The sequence below is a fragment of the Aulostomus chinensis genome, chromosome 7 (genome assembly GCF_037954235.1).
Source record: "Aulostomus chinensis isolate RoL2024-O1b breed Wild chromosome 7, RoL_Achi_v1.0, whole genome shotgun sequence".
NCBI classification, from domain to species: Eukaryota; Metazoa; Chordata; class Actinopteri; order Syngnathiformes; family Aulostomidae; genus Aulostomus; species Aulostomus chinensis.
The window spans coordinates 3,507,468-3,528,679 of record NC_141326.1 but is presented as its reverse complement, the minus strand read 5'-3'; the positions used below and the strand labels follow the sequence as shown (position 1 = coordinate 3,528,679).

General features: G+C 46.0%; 1 protein-coding gene and 1 long non-coding RNA gene across 3 annotated transcripts; one reads left to right on the top strand and one right to left on the bottom strand.

Moving 5' to 3' along the window:
- The first annotated feature begins 11,397 nt into the window (after positions 1–11,397).
- Positions 11,398–13,659, top strand: LOC147258216 (uncharacterized). 2 transcript variants are annotated; one of them, XR_015116733.1, is made up of 3 exons: positions 11,398–12,307; positions 12,978–13,183; positions 13,461–13,659. It is a non-coding gene; the product is annotated as an uncharacterized LOC147258216 (long non-coding RNA). The 2 variants fall into 2 exon arrangements; XR_015116734.1 differs by having other exon boundaries at positions 13,455–13,659.
- A 927-nt stretch (positions 13,660–14,586) lies between these two features.
- On the bottom strand, positions 14,587–18,625 carry LOC147258215 (homeodomain-interacting protein kinase 2-like). The gene is made up of 11 exons (XM_086207650.1): positions 18,461–18,625; positions 18,040–18,241; positions 17,743–17,931; positions 17,461–17,642; positions 17,206–17,329; positions 16,927–17,037; positions 16,735–16,821; positions 16,442–16,626; positions 16,066–16,332; positions 15,794–15,981; positions 14,587–15,689 (listed from the first exon to the last, which is right to left on the bottom strand). Exons 2-11 carry the CDS (start codon positions 18,223–18,225, stop codon positions 15,193–15,195), a joined length of 2,016 nt encoding a protein of 671 aa, XP_086063776.1. The 5' UTR covers positions 18,226–18,241; positions 18,461–18,625; the 3' UTR covers positions 14,587–15,192.
- Between the last annotated feature and the right edge of the window lie 2,587 nt (positions 18,626–21,212).

The following is a 21,212-nucleotide window of genomic DNA, read 5'->3' as shown; positions in this document are numbered from 1 at the left end:
CTCTCCTCTCCTCTCCTTTCCTTCCTCATCTATTAACATTTCCATGTTTTCCACATTTGTATTATAAACTCCTCTGTTGCTCACCCTGATGTTCCTCAGATTTTTCCCTGTTAAAGGTTTTCTATGGAGTTCCTCCTCAGTCGATGTGAGGCTCTGAGGGCAGAGGATGTTTTTAAGATGCCAGGTGAAGCCCTTTGAGACAAACTGTTTGAAAGAACGGGCTCTACAAGTAAAACTGCCTTGCCTTGCACAAGGGTTCCCATAGCAGACAAGCAGCTGACAGCAAACTCATGAAGGAATCTCGTCTATTTTTTGGAAGAACTGAAAGATGTCTTTTGCTTGGGATTTCTTCGTTTCTAAACTGATGGATGCAGTTCATCCATTCCTCTGCTGTGCCTCAACGTCCGACCAGGAAAACTCTGATGGCGATGAGGGAGGGCACAGCTCTGTCTGAGCCATTTATTGGTTTAGCATATTTACACGTGATGTTCATCATCTCACTGCTGAATTTGACGTCTTTTGGGTTTAAAACAGAGGAACGCCACTGGTGATGTGAACACCACTGCTGACGAGAACCCCACTGTTGAGTAGAACGTCCCTGTTGAGGAGAACATCATCGCTGAGGAGAACCCAGCTGTTGAGGAGAACGTCCTTGTTGACGAGAACCCCACTGTTGAGGAGAACGTCCCTGTTGACGAGAACGTCATCGCTGAGGAGAACCCCACTGTTGAGGAGAACGTCCTTGTTGACGAGAACCCCACTGTTGAGGAGAACGTCCTTGTTGACGAGAACCCCACTGTTGAGGAGAACGTCCTTCTTGACAAGAACATCACTGTTGATGAGAACGTCAGTGTTGATGGGGGAGAGAAACTGGAGGAGAATGATGGTAAGAATTGAAACTCAAATACACCACAACATTATTCAGAGATCCACTGAGAACAAAACTACAGACAGAGACGCGTCATAAAAATGTTTCTTTGTTGTCTTTCAGTGGTGGAGGACGATGAGCGAGAAGACCATGGCGTCTTGTTTAGCTCCTCCGCAGGGTTCGCCCAGGTCCCCACTGAACCAGACCACTGTGTGATAATGTAGGACTGCTGATCCAGTAGAAAAATGTGGCCAGTTTTATTTTTAATTGTCTGTGAGTGTGCTAACTGTCCTCTGCGTGTCCATGTACCAGGACGAGCCCACGGACCCTGCCATCAGAGAGTTCCTGAGACATCAGGACAATTTTATGGGAAAGCTCTTCAAACTAAAAGCTACCCTGAGGGATTTGGTCGCTGAGCCAGAAGATCTGGATGTTCCACTCAGCAGCAGCCGACTTTGGCCTGGTGCAGATGAATGAGCCGGCACCCTGCAGTCGCTAGACTGTGGGGCCACGATTCTCCTGGTGGTCAGACATGACCTGCTACTGTGCCCTGCACCAATGTGGCCTGACCACAGATGGGTCTGCCAGGGTTCAGGACCTGGATCGCCTTGAGCCTGCCAAGCTCCTGCTTTGATGACCTGGGCCACCTCTGGGCTGCACAGCCAGGCAATGAAATAATAAAAGATCCAAATGTACCGAATGTGTTGTTGATGTGTCGTGATACATTTTGTTTTCATCTGAAATTATTAAAAAACACTTTGGGTCAAGTTTTGAAAAATCACTTTGCATCTGTAGATACAAATTATCAACTGGTGGGTCAGACTTGAGACTGGACCTCAAAGACTGGAGCCTTGACGTGGACTTGAGACCAAGGCCTTGGAATCCATCTTTGCTCCCCTGCATCCCCCTTAAAGAGCAGGGTGAGACAACAAGAGACGACACTGGAGACCCACAAGACGCTTCAGTAGAAATATACAAAATCACATATATAGATTTTTATTTATTTATTTTTTACAAGGGGTGCAACAAAATAGTCGACTCACGAAATGATACATACGGTACCGTATACTCACGATACGAAATAAAGATTAAAGAAAATCAACAATCAGAAATGTAGAAATCAAATATTCTTTATTTTTTCCTTAAAATGCAGACATACAAGTTTTTGCTGTCAGTACAAAATAAAATGCTCTTTTTTAAAAAAAACAATAGATTTGTATTTTTTTTCCGTTATTTAGACTACAATACAAATACAAACCTTAAATTTCAATTAAAAAAGTGCTGTGTTGTGAACAACGGGGCCAAATCCTTTCTTGATGAAAAGGAAAACAAATGTTCACTCATGCTCAGGGCTGCAGTCCAGTCTAGATCTAGAATGTCTGACCTCAGGGAGCTGGAACACTGAGCCCTCAACAGGTTCAGAACCTCCTATCATGCCAGTGGTGCTCGCTGCAGTCTCCGATGTTGTGGACCCTCATAGTTGGACCACGGTCTTTGTTTCATCCTCCATCGTCTCACCGTTGCCTTGTCTTTTCCATGGGAAGCCAAAATACATCCACACAACCGATTTGATTGATGAAGGAGCGTCCGCTACTTGTTCGACCCCGTCTTCCTCCATTCAGAAATATTTGTTTCACCGCTTCTTCTTCTTCTGTGGCGTTGCTACGGTTTTCTTCTTCTTCTTCGAATTTGTGTGTCCAGTAGGTGAGAGGGTCAAAAATCATCAGTTGGTGGTGCGCAGCACCGTTTTTGTTTTTTACATTTCTTGCATCTTTGAATTTTATTTTGTCATTTTTATTTCATAAAATGTCATGACGTGAAATTTTGTAACACCCCTAATATATACATATATGCGACTGTATATGTTTCTACATAAGCACCTTGTCCATTAATATTTACACACTTTATAATGTTCATTTTTTATTGAATTTGTCTGAGAGAGGTGATGATGTCATGATCTCTCTAAATTGACCGTAGGTGTGACTGTGAGCGTGAATGGTTGTTCGTCTCTGTGTGTTTGCCCTTCGATGGACTGGTGACCTGTCCAGGGTGAACCCCGCCTCTCGCCCGTATGTGCTGGGATCGACTCCAGCCCCCCGCGACCCTTACTAGTGAGGAATAAGCGGAAGACGACGATGGACAATTATGTCATGATCCCTGTCCTGTGTTTCCTGTTGTGTTGTGAAGTCAGTGTCCTGCTTCCTGTGCTCCTCCCTGTGATTGCCTCATGTGTCTCACCTGGGTGATGACACCACCTGTGCTTAGTTCCCTTGTGGATTTTACCTCTGTGTTTCCCTTTGTCCGCGTCAGGTCATTGTCATGAGTCTTAGTTTGTTATCAGTTTCGTGTCAGTTGTCAAGAGTGTTCGTTGTCTTTAGTTCACGTTGTTTGTGTCTCGTCACACGTCTTGTTGTCTCCACTCGCGAGCCTCCAGTGTCCCACTTCCATTCTTGAGCTTCCAGGGTTCTGTCTCAAGCCTCCAGCCCCTGTCTAAAGGGTTAGGGTTAGCCTCCAGTCCCCCGCCTCGAGCCTCCAGTCCCCCACCTCGAGCCTCCAGTCCCCCGCCTCGAGCCTCCAGTCCCCTGCCTTGAGTCTCCAGTCCCCCGCCTCGAGCCTCCAGTCCCCCACTTCGAGCCTCCAGTCCCCCGCCTTGAGTCTCCAGTCCCCCGCCTCGAGCCTCCAGTCCCCCACCTCGAGCCTCCAGTCCCCTGCCTTGAGTCTCCAGTCCCCCGCCTCGAGCCTCCCTCAGCCCTCTGCACCCGTCACGTTTTCAATTTTTCATGTTTTTATCGAGTGTGAGAGACTGTCGGGTTTCCTCACTCTTTTAACTCAGGTTTTTAACTGATTTAATGTGCAGTTGTCAGAGAAGACATTCATTTGTGGTATGACAGGAAAGAAAATAAGGGAAAAGAAATGGCAGGTTCTCAACTTTGTTTCTGGTACAGCAAAGCTGGCCACGTACGTGTCCAGGAGAAACAGAGTTGAGGAGCGGCCAGGACAGGACGCGGCCTCAGTGTGGCGCTGCAACGTGAGGTGCAGACTGACGCTGGACTTTGGTTTTCATAAAATGTCCGGTGACCTGCAAACTTTTATGGAAACCTGGTGCCATAAAGGTATTTTATGTGCTATTTAAGACAACAAATTTTTACACTTTACTGAATTTTTTAAAAACTAAATTGACAAATTGGAGGAAAATTGTGTTTTAAATGTGTTGTTTTTAAGAGTGCTTTTAAGTTTGGAAACTGTACATTTCTCAAAATACAGTGGAGTTAAAAAATTAAAACAAAAATCTTCCTGTGTGAGAGGAGTGAGAGTGGAGGAGCAGAGTGGGAGAGAGAGTTTTGGCTTCTTTTCCCTTTTTTTCTATCATTTTTCTCTTCATTCTTTTGGTGGTGGTTTTGTAGGTGTTTGTGGTTGCACTGGTTTAGTTTGGAGTAAAGTTTGTCTTTTTGTTGGTGTCTTTTTTCCCCACCTGCCTGTGGCTGCCTGGGCACTGGTGAGGAGCCGTCATGGCGACTGACAACTTGTCAATGCTGTCACGGAGTCACGGCGTCAAGGTGGGCGCCGGCTCCATGAACAGCGTGGAGGGGGTAGCGTTGGCTGTGGGGGAGCTGGTCGGGCACAACGCCGTGAAGTCCGCCGCCCAGATGAACAAGGCGGTGGTACTTTTTTGGAGAAGGTAGAACAGGCGAACAGGTTGGTGGAAACGGGGATCACGGTTAACGGGCTGTTCGAACCGGTGCTGCCGCTGACGCAGCCCGCGACCTGGATCACCCTGTCGAACGTGCCGCCGTTCATCAGCGATAGTTTTCTCATCAATGAGCTGTCCCGCCATGGGAAGGTGGTGTCGCCCATGAGAAAGGTGCTTTCTGGGTGTAAGTCACCATTGTTGAAACACGTCGTGTCTCATCGCAGACAAGTGTTCATGATATTAAACAACAGAGCCGAGGAGTTGAACTATCGCTTCATGGTGCGGGTGGACGGTTTGACTACCCACTGTTCGCCACCTCCTCCCTGTTAAAATGCTTCGGCTGCGGGGAGGAGGGACACCTTGTCCGGGCTTGTCCGAACCGGGCCGCTTCGGCCGAGGCAGGGCCCGCCCCGCAGGGTTTGGAGCCGGGGGCGGCGGCAGCGGCCCTGACAAACCAGGGGTGAGTGAGACCGGGAAGATAGGTGATACAGGTGAGGTGGTGGGGGAGACACAGGTGAGATAGTGGACATGTTAGGTGAAAGGGAGGGGAATGAGGTGGTGGGGGAGACAGGTGAGGCTGTGGAGAAGACAGGTGAGTTTGTGGAGGAGAGAGGTGAGGTGGTGGAAGAGACAGGTGAGTTGGGGGGGACAGGTGAAGTGACAGGTAAGTTAGATGAGTTGGGTGAGTTGACAAGTAAGTTAAGTAAGACAGGTGAGGTGACAGGTGAGTTGGGTGAGACAGGTGAGATGTCAGTTGAGTTTGGTCGGACCGGTGAGTTGTGTGAGGATGGTGCAGCTCCTGAGGTTGGAGTGATGGAGGCTTGTGTGCCTGAGTGGACGCCTACTCCTGTGAAGCGGCGCAGCAAACACAGAGGCGTGCTGAATGCTGCGGTGGGCGGTAAAGCTGGCCGACTGGTTGGTCGACAGACTGCTGCAGACAGCAGTGACAGTGATGGGAGTGTGTCTGACCTCAGTGACTTGTCCCACACCCAGACGACTGCTAGTCAGGAAAACAAAAGGTATCCAGCAAAAGTGTTTAAAACGTTTCTGCAACAAACCAAAGGCATAAAGGGCCTTGATCTGGATCAGCACTTTCCAGATAAACTTCTATTTCACAGCCCAGCAAGGCAGCTCATTAAAAACAGAGCAACATCTCACTGATCAAGAAATATTTAGATTGAAAAAACAGATGAATAAAGTGAGAAAGCAACTTAGTTTTTAATTGTGATGAGGATGTTGGCTCTAATTTGAATTATGGTTTTATTTTTTTATGGCCCATTGTTTTTTTGTTTTTAACGTCCCCTAAACAACGACTACTTTTAGAGTGGGGACGTTAAATGTAAATGGCGCCAGACAAACGGGCTTTGGTGTTTGACACAGCACGGATCAAACATATTGATGTGTTATTTTTACAAGAAACTCACAGTGATGAGAGCGATGAGGCGGACTGGAACAAGGAGTGGGAAGGGCAGGTGGTTTTGAGCCATAACACCAGTCTCAGTGGTGGAGTGGGCTTCCTGTTCTCCAGAACCTTTACTCCATCATCCCTGGAGGTGGAGCACGTAGTAAAGGGGAGGTGTTTTTTAGCCAAAGCACAGTTTGAGCATCGTAATCTGGTTTTTATCAATATTTATGCTCCAACCAACGGTACAGAGAGGAAGAGCTTTCTAGAGAAAATTCATGCTCGATTGAATCGCTGTGGCTCAGAGGATTTTTTAATCTTGGGTGGGGATTTTAACTGAGCCTCATCCGGCCTCCCAACACACTCTGAAGCAGCTGGTCTACTCTCACGGCCTCCTGGATGTGTGGACAAGGATGCACACAGATTGATGACAGTCCACGTGGTCCCAACTGAGAGAGGATAGGATCTCTTGAGCCAGACTTGACCGTTTTATTGTTTGAAGCATCATTTTAATGTTTTTAAGGAGTGTAGAATCATGCCAGCTGGTTTTACCAATCATTCTTTGGTTTTATGTCATGTTGCTTTTAAAAATATTTTACCCAAGAGTGCTTACTGGCATTTTAATTCGGTTTTAACATTTGATAACGGTTTTAGAGAGGTGTTAAGTTATTTTGGACTTCTTTTAGACACAGGAAGAGTGATTTTACATGTCTCAGGCAGTAAGTAACTTTAAAAAAATTTTCTTTCAATATGGTAACGGCTTCTGTATGCATTTATTTGTTTCCCCCCCCCTTTTTATAAACGTATATAATTCATGCTTTTATTTTTTTGTGCTCTTCTGGCGGAAGTAACGATCGCATAACTAAATGAAACTGACGCAGCTTTGTAACGGGCGGAACGGTTAAAAACGGATTGCGCTCTCCATGAAAGGACACTCTTCAGAATTTTAAGCGCCTAGCCAGAATTGGGAACAAGGTATTGTGTGATAAATATTTGTTTTGTTTTATTTTAACTTGCTCTGATGTGTAATTTGGTTTATTTGCTGTGTTTGAAGTGTTTAAATGTATAGCGGTGTTCATAGTCTTTGACGTTAAGCTGATGGAGTTACAAGAGCTGTCTTATTTCTTCATGTATTGTTGTCGATGTCAATTAGTTATTCATTAATGCACTTAAGTATGGTTTTGTCATGAAGTTTATGTTTTTAAGATTTAATTGTATTTATTTAACTGTCTTATCTAGCTCTTACGGTGTTTCATGGAAGGATAATGGCCGAATGAAAATGAAGACTTCTGAGAAACATCAGTACGCCTTTACCATTGACTGGCTGGGGTCGCTCCACAGGCAGTGGTGGGACCGCGGCAAAACTGAGATGAAACTCTTGTGTCAGCAGGATACTGTCAATGTCACACAAAGTACCTGAAGGTCTATGAAAGACCTGGAGACTGAGATTGTGGAACTAGAAACAATCAGCGGTTCCACAGGAGGACGGGGATATATTGAAATCCTCAAGTCCAAAAAAATGGCTTTAGCCAACCTGCTAGATACCAAGGTGCAGGGTGCACTGGTCCAGTCCCGGGTCCAGAACCTCACCGAGATGGATGCTCCCTCTAGCTTCTTCTTCAGCCTGGAGAAGAAGCATGGGCAGAAAAAAAAGTAGTCCACTCTCTGCTCTCTGACACGGGGAAGGAACTAACCGAGCCTGACCAGATAAGAAGGCAAGCTGTGGACTTCTATTCGTCCCTCTACACCAGTGAGTACGAGGAGAACGATGGACTGTTGGAGGGGTTCTGTGGTGAACTACCTCAGGTCTCTACGGAGACGAATTCGCAGCTGAATCGGCCATTACAAATGGAGGAGCTGCACGCCGCTCTGCAGAGCATGCAGGGACGGAAGGCTCCCGTCTTCGATGGCCTGACTGTCGAGTTTTACAAAGCCTTTTGGAACATTTTAGCGCCTGATATTTTAGAGGTTTTTAATGAATGTCCGGCTTCAGGTTCTTTGCCATTGTCCTGCCGCAGGGTGGTTGTAACCTTCCTGCCAAAAAAAGGAAATTTGCAGGTGTCACGACCCGGCTCGGAGATCGTGACATCAAAGGAGGGAGACGCGGAGTCAACATGAAACACAACTAATAATTTATTCTTAACCATGCAAAATCAAAACAAGGCAAACCATAACGTACAATGGAGCGTGGTTATCAGTAGTGTCAGTGGTGAGTGCGAGTGTGTGCATGAGTGTACAGGGGGTGTAATGTGTGCGGTGTGATGGATGCAGAGAACTAAAGACGTAACTCAAGAAACGCAACCATCGCTCCAATGTGGGCCAGGAGGAGTGAGCGAGAGCCAGCCGGCCAGGTTGGCCGCCTGCTTTATAGCTGGGAGACGCCGGGCCCAGGTGCTCCCAATTAGTCAGCAGCTCCGCCCCGTAAAGCTCCAACCTGAGAAGGGAAGGAAGTCACACAATTGATGCCACGCCCCCATGCCTGTGACCATGGGGACGTGACACAGGACATTAAGAACTGCCGCCCTGTGCACGGACCACAAGGTTCTGTCCAAGGCTTTGGCTAACAGGCTGAGAGAAGCTATGGAGCAGGTCATCCACCGGGACCAGACCTACTGTGTGCCTGGCAGGTCTATGGTAGACAACGTCGACCTAATACGAGATGTTTTGGAGGTCTCCAGCTCATTGGGCAGAAATATTGGTCTCATTTTGCTAGACCAAGAAAAGGCTTTTGAACACAACTTCCTCTGGAAAACCATGGAGAAGTTTGAGTTCAGCCCTGGCTTCATTGCCAAGATCCAGGTGTTGTACAATGGCATTGAGAGTATACTGAAGTTCAACGGCAGTCTGTGCGCTCCTTTCAGGGTGCAAAGGGGCATCCGGCTGTCACAGTCCCTTTCTCCCATCCCCCTCCTGTCACTCAGCTGCAGTGTCTTTCCACTCTACCTCCCTCTGCTCCACTCTACCTGCCAGCCACTCCCACCTCATCAGCCCAACTCTGCTCACCTGCCTACACAGCTGCAGCTCATCCTAATCAGCCCTGCATATAAGCCTCTCCTGCACTTTCACTCATTGCCAGATTGTTCTTCCGCAGTATGTGAGACTTTCCAGTATTCTTCTGGCTGATCACCTGGTACCGACCCAGCCTGTTTCCGACCTGCTCTCCTCGTCTGCCTCTTGGTAAACTCACCTGCCTTCCATCCCCGACCTCATGCTCAGCCTTGGTGTTTCTGGTGTCTGACTGCTCTGCTGGTAATTACTCATCTGCCTGGCCTTGGCTGTCCTCCTGCCTGCTAAGGGAACTGAACTGTTTGGAGCCGGGGGCTCTGGAGCTTCCCCTCTGTCCCACAGCCGGATTCGGCTTCATCCCTTCCCCTCGTGTGAGCCCCAGACACTGTGTGAGGGCTTAGAGCCTGAAGAGCGAACTTTATCCTGAGGTTACTTGTACTGCTCCGTACCTTGTTTGCTGTGGAGAAAATAAAGGTCATTACCAACTCTTCCTGTTCTCTGGTGTACTGCATTTGAGTCTAAACCACACCCGTTTCACCGGCAGGGCTGTGCTGTCTGGGATGCTCTATGCACTCTCCCTAGAACCCCTCCTTTGTAAAATTCGCACATGCGTTGTTGGCCTGATTTTACCTGGTTTTAATAACAGCACTGTTTATCTGCCTATGTGGATGACATTGTTAGCAAAAGGATGTGGATCTAACCAGTTCTTTTAATGTTCTGTCTGCGGCGAGGGTGAACTGGAGGAAAAGTGACGCCCTTGCAGTTGGTGAATGGCATGACGCTCTCCAAGTTCTGCTTCAGAATTTGTCTTGGAGAAAAGACGGTCTAAAGTACCTTGGTGTCTTCCTGGGGAACGAGGCAATGACCAAAAAGTGGGAGTGCGTCAAAGGAAAAATTAACAAATGGAAGTGGCTACTTCCTCAAATGTCTTAGAGGTAGAGTTCCTGTGGCTGAACAACCTGGTAGCTTCAGCGCTGTGACACCGCCTCGCCTGTATGGATCCTCCATCAGGTTTACTGGCCCAGATCCAGGCTGATGGCAGCGCTGTGCCGAACCAAGACCCTGGTCCTCGGACAACTAGTGTACACTGCGGGGCCGGCGCTGGTGGATTCCCAGGCTGTGGCCTCTCTGCTGGGTATTCAGTCCACCCGAGTAGCTCAGAAGGTCCTGGGCTTTTGGAAGCAGAGGCTCTCTGGGAGGGAGAGAAGCCTCCTCGTGGACCACAGCCGAGGCACCGAACCTGATCGAGATCGTCCTTTCCCAGAGGTATATATGAGTCCTAATTTTGGAGAGCTGGATGGACCTCTCCTAAAAAACTCCAGGGTGCTCAGCCTGCACACAGCCGACAGAAAAACCCTCTACAAAAACTGCGTGAACGTGTTGAACAGGAAAGGACTGTGTAGCAGAGCGGCCACTGCATGGACCGACAGGCTGGGAGGAGATGGACTGAGTCCACAGTGGAGAATTTTATACAAACCTCCCCTCAAGAAAAGAACAGCCGACCTCCAGTGGAGAATTTTACATGGTGCCATCGCCTCAAACGCTTTCATTTCTGTTCTTAATCCTGCTGTGTCAAACCAGTGCCCATTCTGTCACCTCCGCGAGACAGTTTTTCATGTTTTTAGTGAGTGTCAGAGACTCACAGTGCCCTTCACTCTTTTTACAAATGTTTTTAATTTATTTAACGAAAACCTTTGTGTTACAAAGTTCATTTACGGTGCAGGGTACCAGAAAACCAGTCAGGAAAAATGGCAGCTCCTAAATTTTATTTCTGGCGAAGCGAAGCTGGCAATTTATGTGTCCAGAAAAAACAGGGTGGAGGATAAAGCAGGTCAGGAAGCAGCCTCAGTGTGGTGCTGCAAGATGAGAGGCAGACTGAGGCTAAAATGTGGGTTTTATAAGATAATCAATGATCGAGACACTTTTAAAAACTTGTGTCACCAAAGTATCTTTGCACTGTTTTTAAAGACAAACTGCAATTTGCACATTTTTTACGAGAATGAGTGTCTCTTTGATTTTTTTATGCATATTTTATTTATTTTACTTATTTATTCTCAGGTAAAATATATATTTTATTTTTATAGGTAAAATGTATATTTTTTCTCAAGTAAAATCTGAGTAATTTCTCAGGCACTCCGTGCAGTTAATGTGAAATGAATTTTGTGAAATGTAAATAAAGTGTTTTTAAAAAATCAAAAAAATCTTCTAATTTGTGCGTACGGTAGGTGAGAGGGCCAGAAATCATCAGTTAGTGGTGCGCAACACTGTTTTTTTTTACATTTCTTGCATCTTTGAAATAATTTTGTCATTTTTTATTTCATAAAATGTCCATCCATCGTTGTCTTCCGCTTATTCCTTACTAGTAAGGGTCGCGGGGGGGCTGAAGCCTATCCCAGCACCTACGGGCGAGAGGCGGGGTTCACCCTGGACAGGTCGCCAGTCCATCGCAGGGCCAACATACAGAGACGAACAACCATTCACACTCACATTCATACCTACGGTCAATTTAGAGAATCAATCAGCCTCGTCCCCAATTGATGTCTTTGGATGGTGGGAGGAAGCTGGAGTACCAGAGAGAACCCACGCAGGCACAGGGAGAACATGGAGACTCCACACAGAAAGATCTGGCGCACGAGCCGGGACTCTCTTGCTGTGAGGCCACAGTGCTAACAACTGCACCACCGTGCAGCGTCATAAAATGTTATGACGTGAAATTTTGTAACACCCCTAATATATACATATATGCTACTGTATATGTTTCTACATAAGGGCCTTGTCCATTAATATTTACACACTTTATAATGTTCATTTTTTGTTGAATTTGTTTGAGAGAGGTGATGATGTCACGATCCCTGTCCTGTGTTTCCTGTTGTGTTGTGAAGTCAGTGTCCTGCTGCCTGTGCTCCTCCCTGTGATTGCCTCATGTGTCTCACCTGGGTGATGACACCACCTGCGCTTAGTTCCCTTGTGGATTTTACCTCTGTGTTTCCCTTTGTCCGCGTCAGGTCATTGTCATGAGTCTTAGTTTGTCATCAGTTTCGTGTCAGTTGTCAAGAGTGTTCGTTGTCTTTAGTTCACGTTGTTTGTGTCTCGTCACACGTCTTGTTGTCTCCACTCGCGAGCCTCCAGTGTCCCACTTCCAGTCATGAGCTTCCAGGGTTCTGTCTCAAGCCTCCAGCCCCTGTCTCAAGGGTTAGGGTTAGCCTCCAGTCCCCCGCCTCGAGCCTCCCTCAGCCCTCAGCGCCCGTGACGTCAGGGAGCTGACAGGGACCTCTCCCGACCATGTTGAGCCTCCCTCAGCTGGCTCTGCAGAGCCAGAACATCTATCACCACTGTTGTGGTAAGTTCCACTTGCAACAACAACAACAACAAAATAATTTGGAACACTGAACTCATCAACAGTTTACCACTGGTGTTTGTGTCACAGCATTTGAAACATTCAACCACACTTTTAAAACACATTTGCATCAGAAATATGAAGTTCATTCTTCTCTGAGGGCTGTCCTCACTCCAGCCAATTCACAGTAATTCATCAACACTGTGTGTGTGTGTGTGTGGTGGCACTCTGCTCCAGTAACATATGAGGTAGAGTGAGAGCCATCGCTCCATGCTACACTACGAGCCTACATGGTCATCACGCAGTCACTGCTGGCCTGACGGCAACAAGAGTCTGACAAAGTGATATCTTTATGGATTAAGACCTGCAGTTTAATGCAATTTATTGTCTTTTCTGATTTCTATTGTAGTTTGGATGAAGGTATGAAAGAGTTTGGTTATTTTAATGACTAAAAACAGAGAAAGGCAGCTTCTGAACAGTTCTGAATTAACTGTACCTGTGTGGAGGCACAGCAGACGTCACAAGTTTGTTCAACGTCGATCTTACAGAAGCCTGTTTCCACCATCTAGTGGCAGGTACTGGTAACACAGGGCTGCTGCTGATCTCAGCCTGAATAAAAGTGTGTGTGTGTGTGTGTGTGTGTGTGTGTGTTGGCTTTCTCTCATTTCTGCAGCAGGACTTTTCTGTACCAGTCATTTCATTTATTAACACAAAGACAGAGGGCTGCAACCCAGTGGAGTCCCAGCTCAGGTGGGCCTTTTTAAGCCGGTGTTGTTTGGTGATGGGGTCGGTGTGAGATCACCAGGGCTGACATCATGCAGAGGAGCTGACGGTGTTTATCCACAGTGCTTTTGTGTTTCCTCAAGACCACACAAGAAGGTGACAGCAGTGACGGACGACAGCTTTAAATGAGTTACAAATAAAGATTTAAATGTGTACTTTTTTATCAAACAAAACACTCAACTCAATCTGCTTTGTCCCCTGTTCACCTTTTAAAATCACATCTTTATGATCTGTAACCTTGTGCTGCTTCAATCTCGTCTCTCCCTTTGGGAATTCTAGTTAGAATGAGAAAAGCCCAAATTAAGAATTTTATTTGATAGTCATCAATCATTAAATATTTGTAATCACAAGTATTTCTCATCTCGAGGTCCAGGGCTCACAACCAGAGGCTGCTGGGTGACCAGAGCTCTCTCTCTACAGCCACTAGAGGGGGCAGCAGCGTCAACATCAAGGCTCAACAGTTTCCACATCAGAAGTTCCAAACATTTTAGCAGGACCAGCTCGCTTGCAGATTGCTGTCATGTAGCAATGTTAGCATGCTTTAAAAATACAGAGCATACTTTTACCAATAAGTTTGTGAATTGCTATCATTCATTCAAATGTTTATCCTGAAATATATGCTGCTAGCACATTAGCATACTAAATGTTAACAGCAACAGGTAGCCACCTGGAGAAAGACATACATTTTAGTGTATTATGATCCTCTTGTATGCGAAATACTCACATGCTAACAACAACAGCTGCCTTTCCATTTGTTATTCCATCCATCCATCCATTGTCTTCCACTTATTCCTGTTAAGGGTCACAAGGGGGGTGGAGCCTATCCCAGCAGCTTTTGGGTGAGAGGGTTCACCAGTCCATGACAGGGCCAACACATATAGACAGACAAGCATTGGCTCTCCCAGCCACGCCTACGGTCAATTTAGAGTCTGGATTAACCTGGTCCCCTCTTGATGTCTTTGGACTGTGGAGGAAGCTGGAGTACCAGAGAGAACCCACGCAGGAACATGGAGAACGTGGAGACTCACCCAGAAAGACCCCGTATGTATCAACATACATTATGTATCAACATTAAAATAGTAGCATGTTGCTACCAATTTGGCATGCTAACGTACGAGCAGCAAAATGTTGCTTGATGTGTAGCGGTGTAGTATGTAGCAATGTTAGCATGGTAGCATTGGGCAAAGATTTCCTGCTTTTAGCAGGGACATTTATTTGATCATGAAGGTGAGGGCGTCAGCTTCATTTAGAGATAGATTTATAACACTTCTCTTCATGTCATATTACAACAAAAATGACTGATAAACAAATGGTTTCACCTCTGAAAAGGCACTTTATTCCTCAACATTGATACAATGGAGAATCTACATCGATAGCATTCATTGCCTTCAGGCTACTGAGGCTGTGAAGGGCCATAAAACCCAATATTGTCTTGGTGATATTCTGAACACACATCAGACAGCGACATCAACTCCATTACATTTTATTTTCAAGCACATTTTAGACATTCAGTGCAGCTCAATGTTCTTGATATCAATCTTTCTTTTTCTTGATTTTGAAGGATGTTGGTGGCTGCTCCTGTTTGAAAAACCTCCAGGCTGAAGACTCATAGTGGTGAAGATGATCGTTGTGAATTCCCTTCTTGAGTGTTAAGTTCATATGAATGTCTTCATTTAATTTCAGTTCATATGTTATTTTATCATTTTGATCAGGCATCATTTCGTTGGGTAGTTGACATTGAGTCAGGACCTTCAGGGAGCAGCCAAGTTCATGTTTGGGAACTTTTTGGGTCCTTGGTTTTTCTCAGGCATTGACATAATGATGCTAAACTGTAGCTGCTCAAACCCTTTTTTCAATGAAGGAGTTAAATGTCATCCGTGTCCTGATCTGTGTCTCTTATAGGGGTACGTCCTTGGGAGTCGTGGTCCACCGAAGAGTTCCGTATCCAAAAGGTTATCGAATCGTGATGAAGGGATGCTGGAGTGAGAGGCGGTGGTCTTCAACTTCAGACGGGGGTTGACTGGTGGGACTGCTGGAGTGTTTGGAAACAGGAGGGGGCATGACGGCCGGAGGGGGGTCTGATGGAGGGATGGCTAGAGGGGGAGTTAACAGGAGGGGGTATGACGGCCGGACAGGGGGGTGGGATTGCTGGAGGGGTTGTTGACAAGAGGAGGCATGAAGGCATGAGAGAGAGGAGGGATGGTGGGATTGATAGACGGGTAGTAAAAAGGAGGGGGCATGATGGGATAAGTGGGACGTTGAATGGGGGGAACGATAGAGGGGTAGTAAACATGGGGGGGCATGATGGGACGAGTTGGACGTTGAATGGGGGGAATGATAGAGGGGTAGTAAACATGGGGGGGCATGATGAGACCAGTGGGATGTTGACTGGGGGGCATGAAGGAGGGGTAATAAACAAGAGGGGGCATGACGGGATGAGTGGGGGGTTGGATGGGGGGTATCCTGGGGGGCAGGTAGTACACATGGATGGGATTGGGAGCAGGTTTTGGGGGGGCAATATGGATGAGGGTAGGGAGGGAAGAGGGGGATGATGGGAGGTTTTCGGTCCTGGTGTTCTCCTGCTTGGGTTCCTGGTGAGGCTCTGAAAGTCAACATCAATCACAGTCACATGTTAAACACAAAAAGTCTCAGTGGGTCGTCAGAGAACTCTGATCTGATATTTAGCTTCTCTACACGTCCACTCACCCGTCCTTCCTCCCTCCATCGCTGGACAAGCTGCAGCCTTCTTTGTTGTCTTCTTCTTCTTCTTCTTCTTCTGATTTTTCTCAGGCTGTTTATCAGTTCTTTTCTTGCTTTTCTTGCAATTTCCATCGGTCTTCTTTTTACAGGTGACGCCCTGGTTGGGGGGCTGGGCCAGGCTCGTATCACCGGCTCTGTAAAATAATTTTTAGGATGTTGAAAGTGAGTCATATAAATTAAAACCTCTAATTATGATCAGGTCAAGAAGGGGAGCCTACCTGTGTGAAGGCCCATCGGTCTTCATCCTTTTCGGTGCTGGGCTTTGATTCCCATCTTCACCTCCATGGTCAGCCTCATCTCTTTTGCGCTTCCTTGTTGCAAGAACACGCGGCCTCTTGGGATTTGGTGCTGGGCTGGAATTCCCATCCTTACCATCATCACTTGCATCTCTCTTCCGCTTCTGTCCGGTGGAAGGAAGAGGAGGCCTCTGCTGGGTTGTCTGGGCAATCCAGGGTAATTTTGCAATTTGGATGCAGGTCTTGGCACTGCAAGACAAGAACACATTCCATCAGATGTGCAAGTACAAAACATAAAGAGTGTTTCCTGATGAAGAAGAGAGCACAAACTTAGAATGAAATCAGAGTGTTGACTTACTAGGTGCTGGTGGTGCTATGAGCCTGTAAGTGCTCCATGGACATAAACGCGTGCTCCAGCACCTCATGGGGTGTGATCCGTTTTGAGGGATCCAGCTGAAGCATCTTCTTGATCAGATCGACAAACATTTGTAGATCAGACCTCTGGGCTGCTTGATCAGCAGGATCCTGCAAATAAGCACCGTACTGGAACACACAAGGATCAAGGTCAGGGGTATCTTCAACTCTGACTGGAGTGCTTGAGCTACACTCCAAAAATATGTTCATTTGCACATTTTGACAGTTGACACTTACATGGAGAAGGTCATCGAAGCAGCTGAGCTCAATCTTCCTGGTGTCCAGGAACATGGCTCCTGTCTCCAAACAAAAGAGCTCTGGTGTCTGAAGAAAGAGAACCACATTTTAATGAACTCTTTTGAGTTCAGAGAAAGAACAAAAATGTGGTGTGGTTCAGTTGGATGTGAGCAGTAGTGAGGAGGTACAAACCTTGAGTTCCCACAGACCGTCTTCATCTTGATGGAAGTAGTTGGCAGTCTTCCATCCAGACTCCAACATGAATTGAGGAATTGGACCCTGGGTATCAGTGATGAACCTGAGCTGAAGGTAGAGCACAAAGTCAACTCATGCTAGCAGTCAACACAGAGGACTTAGAAGCACTCATTTTGATACTGTGAACTCCTGTATTTGTACCCCAAACAACTTCCAACTACACCAGTATAAATATATATACATGCACACACACAGTGGACTTTAAGAGGAACTTACCAGGTTGTACTCGTTGCTCCCAGGGTAGAGAAACTCTCCAAGGAACATGTAAACGGCCATGTTGCCCACAGACCACACGTCAATAGCTTCCGTGTATGGCAGCCCTAAAATGATTTCTGGAGCACTGAGAGAGAATCAACAGAAAAAAATCACATGAACCGTGAGAAGTACTTCCATTACCTTCAATGAAGTAGATTCACATAGTTGGCCAACAATACAGTCACAAAGAGATCAATTATTGCTGCACTTCCTTACCGGTTTGCAAGGCACTGAAGAGTAGTGCCCTGCTCTGCCTCACAGGCTTCAAGGGCAAGGCCAAAATCAATGATTTTGATGCGGAAGGGCTGTTTCTGATGGTCCACAAGCATGACATTATCAAGCTTGAGGTCACTATGCAGAATTTGGGCCTCCTTTAAATGGCATAATCCACTTGCCAGCTGAAAGAGTGTTAAAGGAGAAAACATGAATGGATCACAAGGACAAGAGTATTCCATCATGACCCCTTTTGAATTGTGGAAGGAATGTTGTAGAACATACCTGATGGATGATGGGCCTGATAGATGTCAGACTCAGAGGTTTGAAGCGTCTTGCCTCCATGACGCTGTGCAGAGTCTGCTGTAAAAGCTCAAACTCCAGACAAGCGTCTCCGTTTAAGGAGAAGGCCTGCTCCCAGTGGATGAAGAGAGAGCTGTGGTCCAGCCTCTTTATCTTCTGCAGCATGTTTATCTGCAGATGTATGAAAAAGATGATATTAAGTTGAGTTTTTGGGTCATAACCTTTATTGGACCACTGTGCCAAGTATTTTCACTGATGATGCAGCGTTGAATGTCCTACCTCACGTCTGGCATCATCTCTGTTCATGGTTTTGAGGGCCACTATTCTCTGATGGCCGTTCTTGTCAGTCCTCCTACACTTGATGACTTTGCCAAAGGCGCCCTGTCCCAGAAAGCACAGGACCTCGTAGGTGGAGGTTCCAGACTGCAGAATGCTTCCATGGACCAGTTCGTCTCTGTAAGCCATAGTTGGTTTTCTGAGACTGAAATAAAGACACGACATTGAGAACACGAGCGAGACGTCTCTTTCTACGTGTGAAAGATCAACAATTGAAACTAGACGTGATAAGGTTGATGACAAAGTTAATATTCGGCCTCACCCTGTTTCAATGGAGCAAATTTAAAACTTCAATACTGTGTCTGATATAATTGACATCTTCAGGAACTAACGACCGCTTTGTATTCAAACCCTTTTAGCTCACCTGTTCACAACAAAATACCGTTCTCTGTGTAGAAACGGGGATTATTTGTGTTTTGATGTTGTCTTCCTCTGACAAAGGTTGCACCAAGGTTGAAATGTCTGAGGTGATCAAGTGAGGTCTTTTATAACTTTTGAAAATGACCCCATGTTGGCAGGCAGGGTTGTGTGATGTGAGAAGATGTCTGAATTCTGACTCAGTTAGAATTCCGATTGTGCCAAGATGACCCACATGACTGGGCAGGTGGGGTTAGCCTAGCCTGCTAATGTTGCTAATGTAATGCTAACCAATGTTGTTGATTCACAAAGATTAATAAATCTGCAATAACTTATTTATGAGAGATCTTTAGTTGTCCCTGCCTCAAATTAATTTTGAACTGTTTTATTGATTTTAAATGACTTTTGAATGTTTTAATTCACGTATTTGATTTTGAACTCTTTCTAACTTTCAATTCCCTCTTTAGCTCTGTAAAGCACTATGAATTTCCCTGTGCATGAATGGTGCTATACAAATACATTTGCCTTGCCTTGCCTTGCCTCTCTGTTTCTGACTGTGGTTTCCTGATCAGGTTGAATGTGGAGCGAGCCCCTCTTTACCACCTGGATGTCTACTCTACCTGGGAAAATATAAATGTGTAGACTCACTGTGTGGCTGTATTGAATGAGTATTTTTATTTCTCTGTTTGCATGCAAAAATGCATGAATTTCAAGCTGAACTGACCTTCTTTATGATCCAAAGTGCTTAACAGGATTCTGCAGTTTACTCACAAATCTCTGGAGAGGCCCCCATGTGGCGTCGTGTCTGGGATCCATCATGCAGCGCGTCCATGTGGTGGGTAGCAGACCTGGCAGAAAGCATCAGTTTCACTGAGGCAACGACTCCATCCATCAGCTCATCAGCAGCTCGTTCCTCCTCAACTGTCACCGTGACCTCTGTTTAGTGAATGGCCTCACGAGTACCAAAGACACTTCAATGACGCTCTGGTAACTTTCTGTTGAGATGTGAATCCTCATGCTCGCGCTGTGCCAGCTTGCTGCCAGTGCTCGATTGCACTGCTGGCCTCTGTGTGGAGTGGAAAGGCCACACTGAAGGTGCCATATTTTGCCTGGTGGTGCCGTCTAACAGTGTATTCATTGCAAACAACAGCAGCGGCTTTGCCTTTCTGAAACCAGGCAGGATGAATGCATGAATTCATACTTCACTCTGCACCCAACGTAGTTGACAACCTTCAACATAAAAACCAAAAAGTTGCGTTGCACCAGTGGCAGCTGACCCATGGAGGGCGCTAGGGTGCCGCCCCACCACATTGCCTTCTATAAGACATTAAAAAAATTAGGGCAAAATGAAATAATAAAGTAATATTCTGATCTGTACGTATGTGTATATTTAGATGAGCAGGATAATTTTATATAGTCAATGATGAGTAAAGTTTTTTTGTTCATCCGTGTAAACGTTGCCTTTTTCTGGTGATTTTAATCTGATTATGCACGAAATCGGGACATTTAAATTTTGCGACCACTGAGGAATCAAAGTTGAATAGTGTCGCGTAGACTTCTTCTTCACGGCAGCGTTTGTAGTCTTTGGAAAGGGGAGAAGCTACTGAATCGATCGACACCTACCATTCCAAGAACTACAAATCCCAGCTACGTAAAACTTCGAGCGTAAAACCTGCGCAAACTATGCGCTCTCGCCGTCTTTTACACGCAGCGCCCCACAGACGAAGGCAGACCGCTGAACAAAAGCCGAAAGCTCCAATAGTAGACAACTAAAATTAAAATTTATTGTAATTTGGAGCCGGTTAAAATAATCCCTTTGGCACAATTTGAAAACTGAGTTCTCTCCTGGGTGTATCCTTACAAAATCCTTGATGTGGGCTTCACTGTTGGCCCAAATTCTATCAACTTTGGTAAATTTGTGGTCAAGGAGTGGATGAAGCTTATCAGTGGTGTTTGGGTGCCTGAAATCATTGCTGGCATAGTGTTTTCCTCTGTCAAAAAAATAAAATATTTTGGCGAGAGTAAAAAAATGAAATTTTTCCTCTGGTTTATTCCAATTGACTCAGGCTTAATGACAGATACAACGCTTCTGACACTTGGAACACATTCTCTGAAGTCCCTAGATGTCCAAGGACATCAAGAACATGCATATAACCTTTAGTAAAGTGTAGTAATACACATTTACGATGGGTATGTCTTTTTAGGCGTTTTTTTCGTGAAAACATGCTGCGAGTGGAAGAGGTTTTAAGTCATGGCAGTTGGAGACGATGGGACAGAGACACAAAATGGAGAGAAAGATCAAATAATTCATTGAAGTCCCTTAATACAACATGTATTGAGAGGAAAACATGTCAGGAGAAGATTGACCGAACAGAGCGTGGACCTGATCAGCCGACCATCGCAGTCAATCAGCAGTCCAAAGACAGAGGGAGGCGCTACACCTGGTCTTTTTCTGGACCTGGTTTAGCAACGAGGATTGGCCAACTGAGTGTAGTGAAGCTAACGCTTTATTCTGCTCTCCCCGCCTCCTTTTTCAAACGTCAGGCTCTGACCCAGCATGGATCAATACAGATATTACTGAGTGAAGCACTGTTCAGAAAAGGCAAAGAAGCATGAACAAACTGCGATCCACATGGAAAATGCACTGGGACTTGAAAAAAACGTTTCATGTCAGCTCGATGAAGGCTGCAGGATCAGGATCCGCAAGCACAATGAGGAGGTTGGCAAAACAGGCACATCCTCTCTAAAATGATGACCAA

Bases quoted from the DNA above. Each gene is read 5' to 3' on its own strand.
- LOC147258215 (XM_086207650.1), bottom strand. From the start codon at position 18,225: ATGGCTTACAGAGACGAACTGGTCCATGGAAGCATTCTGCAGTCTGGA. The intron at 17,643-17,742 runs GTATGTTCTACA...ACACTCTTTCAG, and splicing joins TCAGGCCCATCATCCATCAG to CTGGCAAGTGGATTATGCCA. The intron at 16,627-16,734 runs GTAAGTGTCAAC...TGTGTGTTCCAG, and splicing joins GCTTCGATGACCTTCTCCAT to TACGGTGCTTATTTGCAGGA.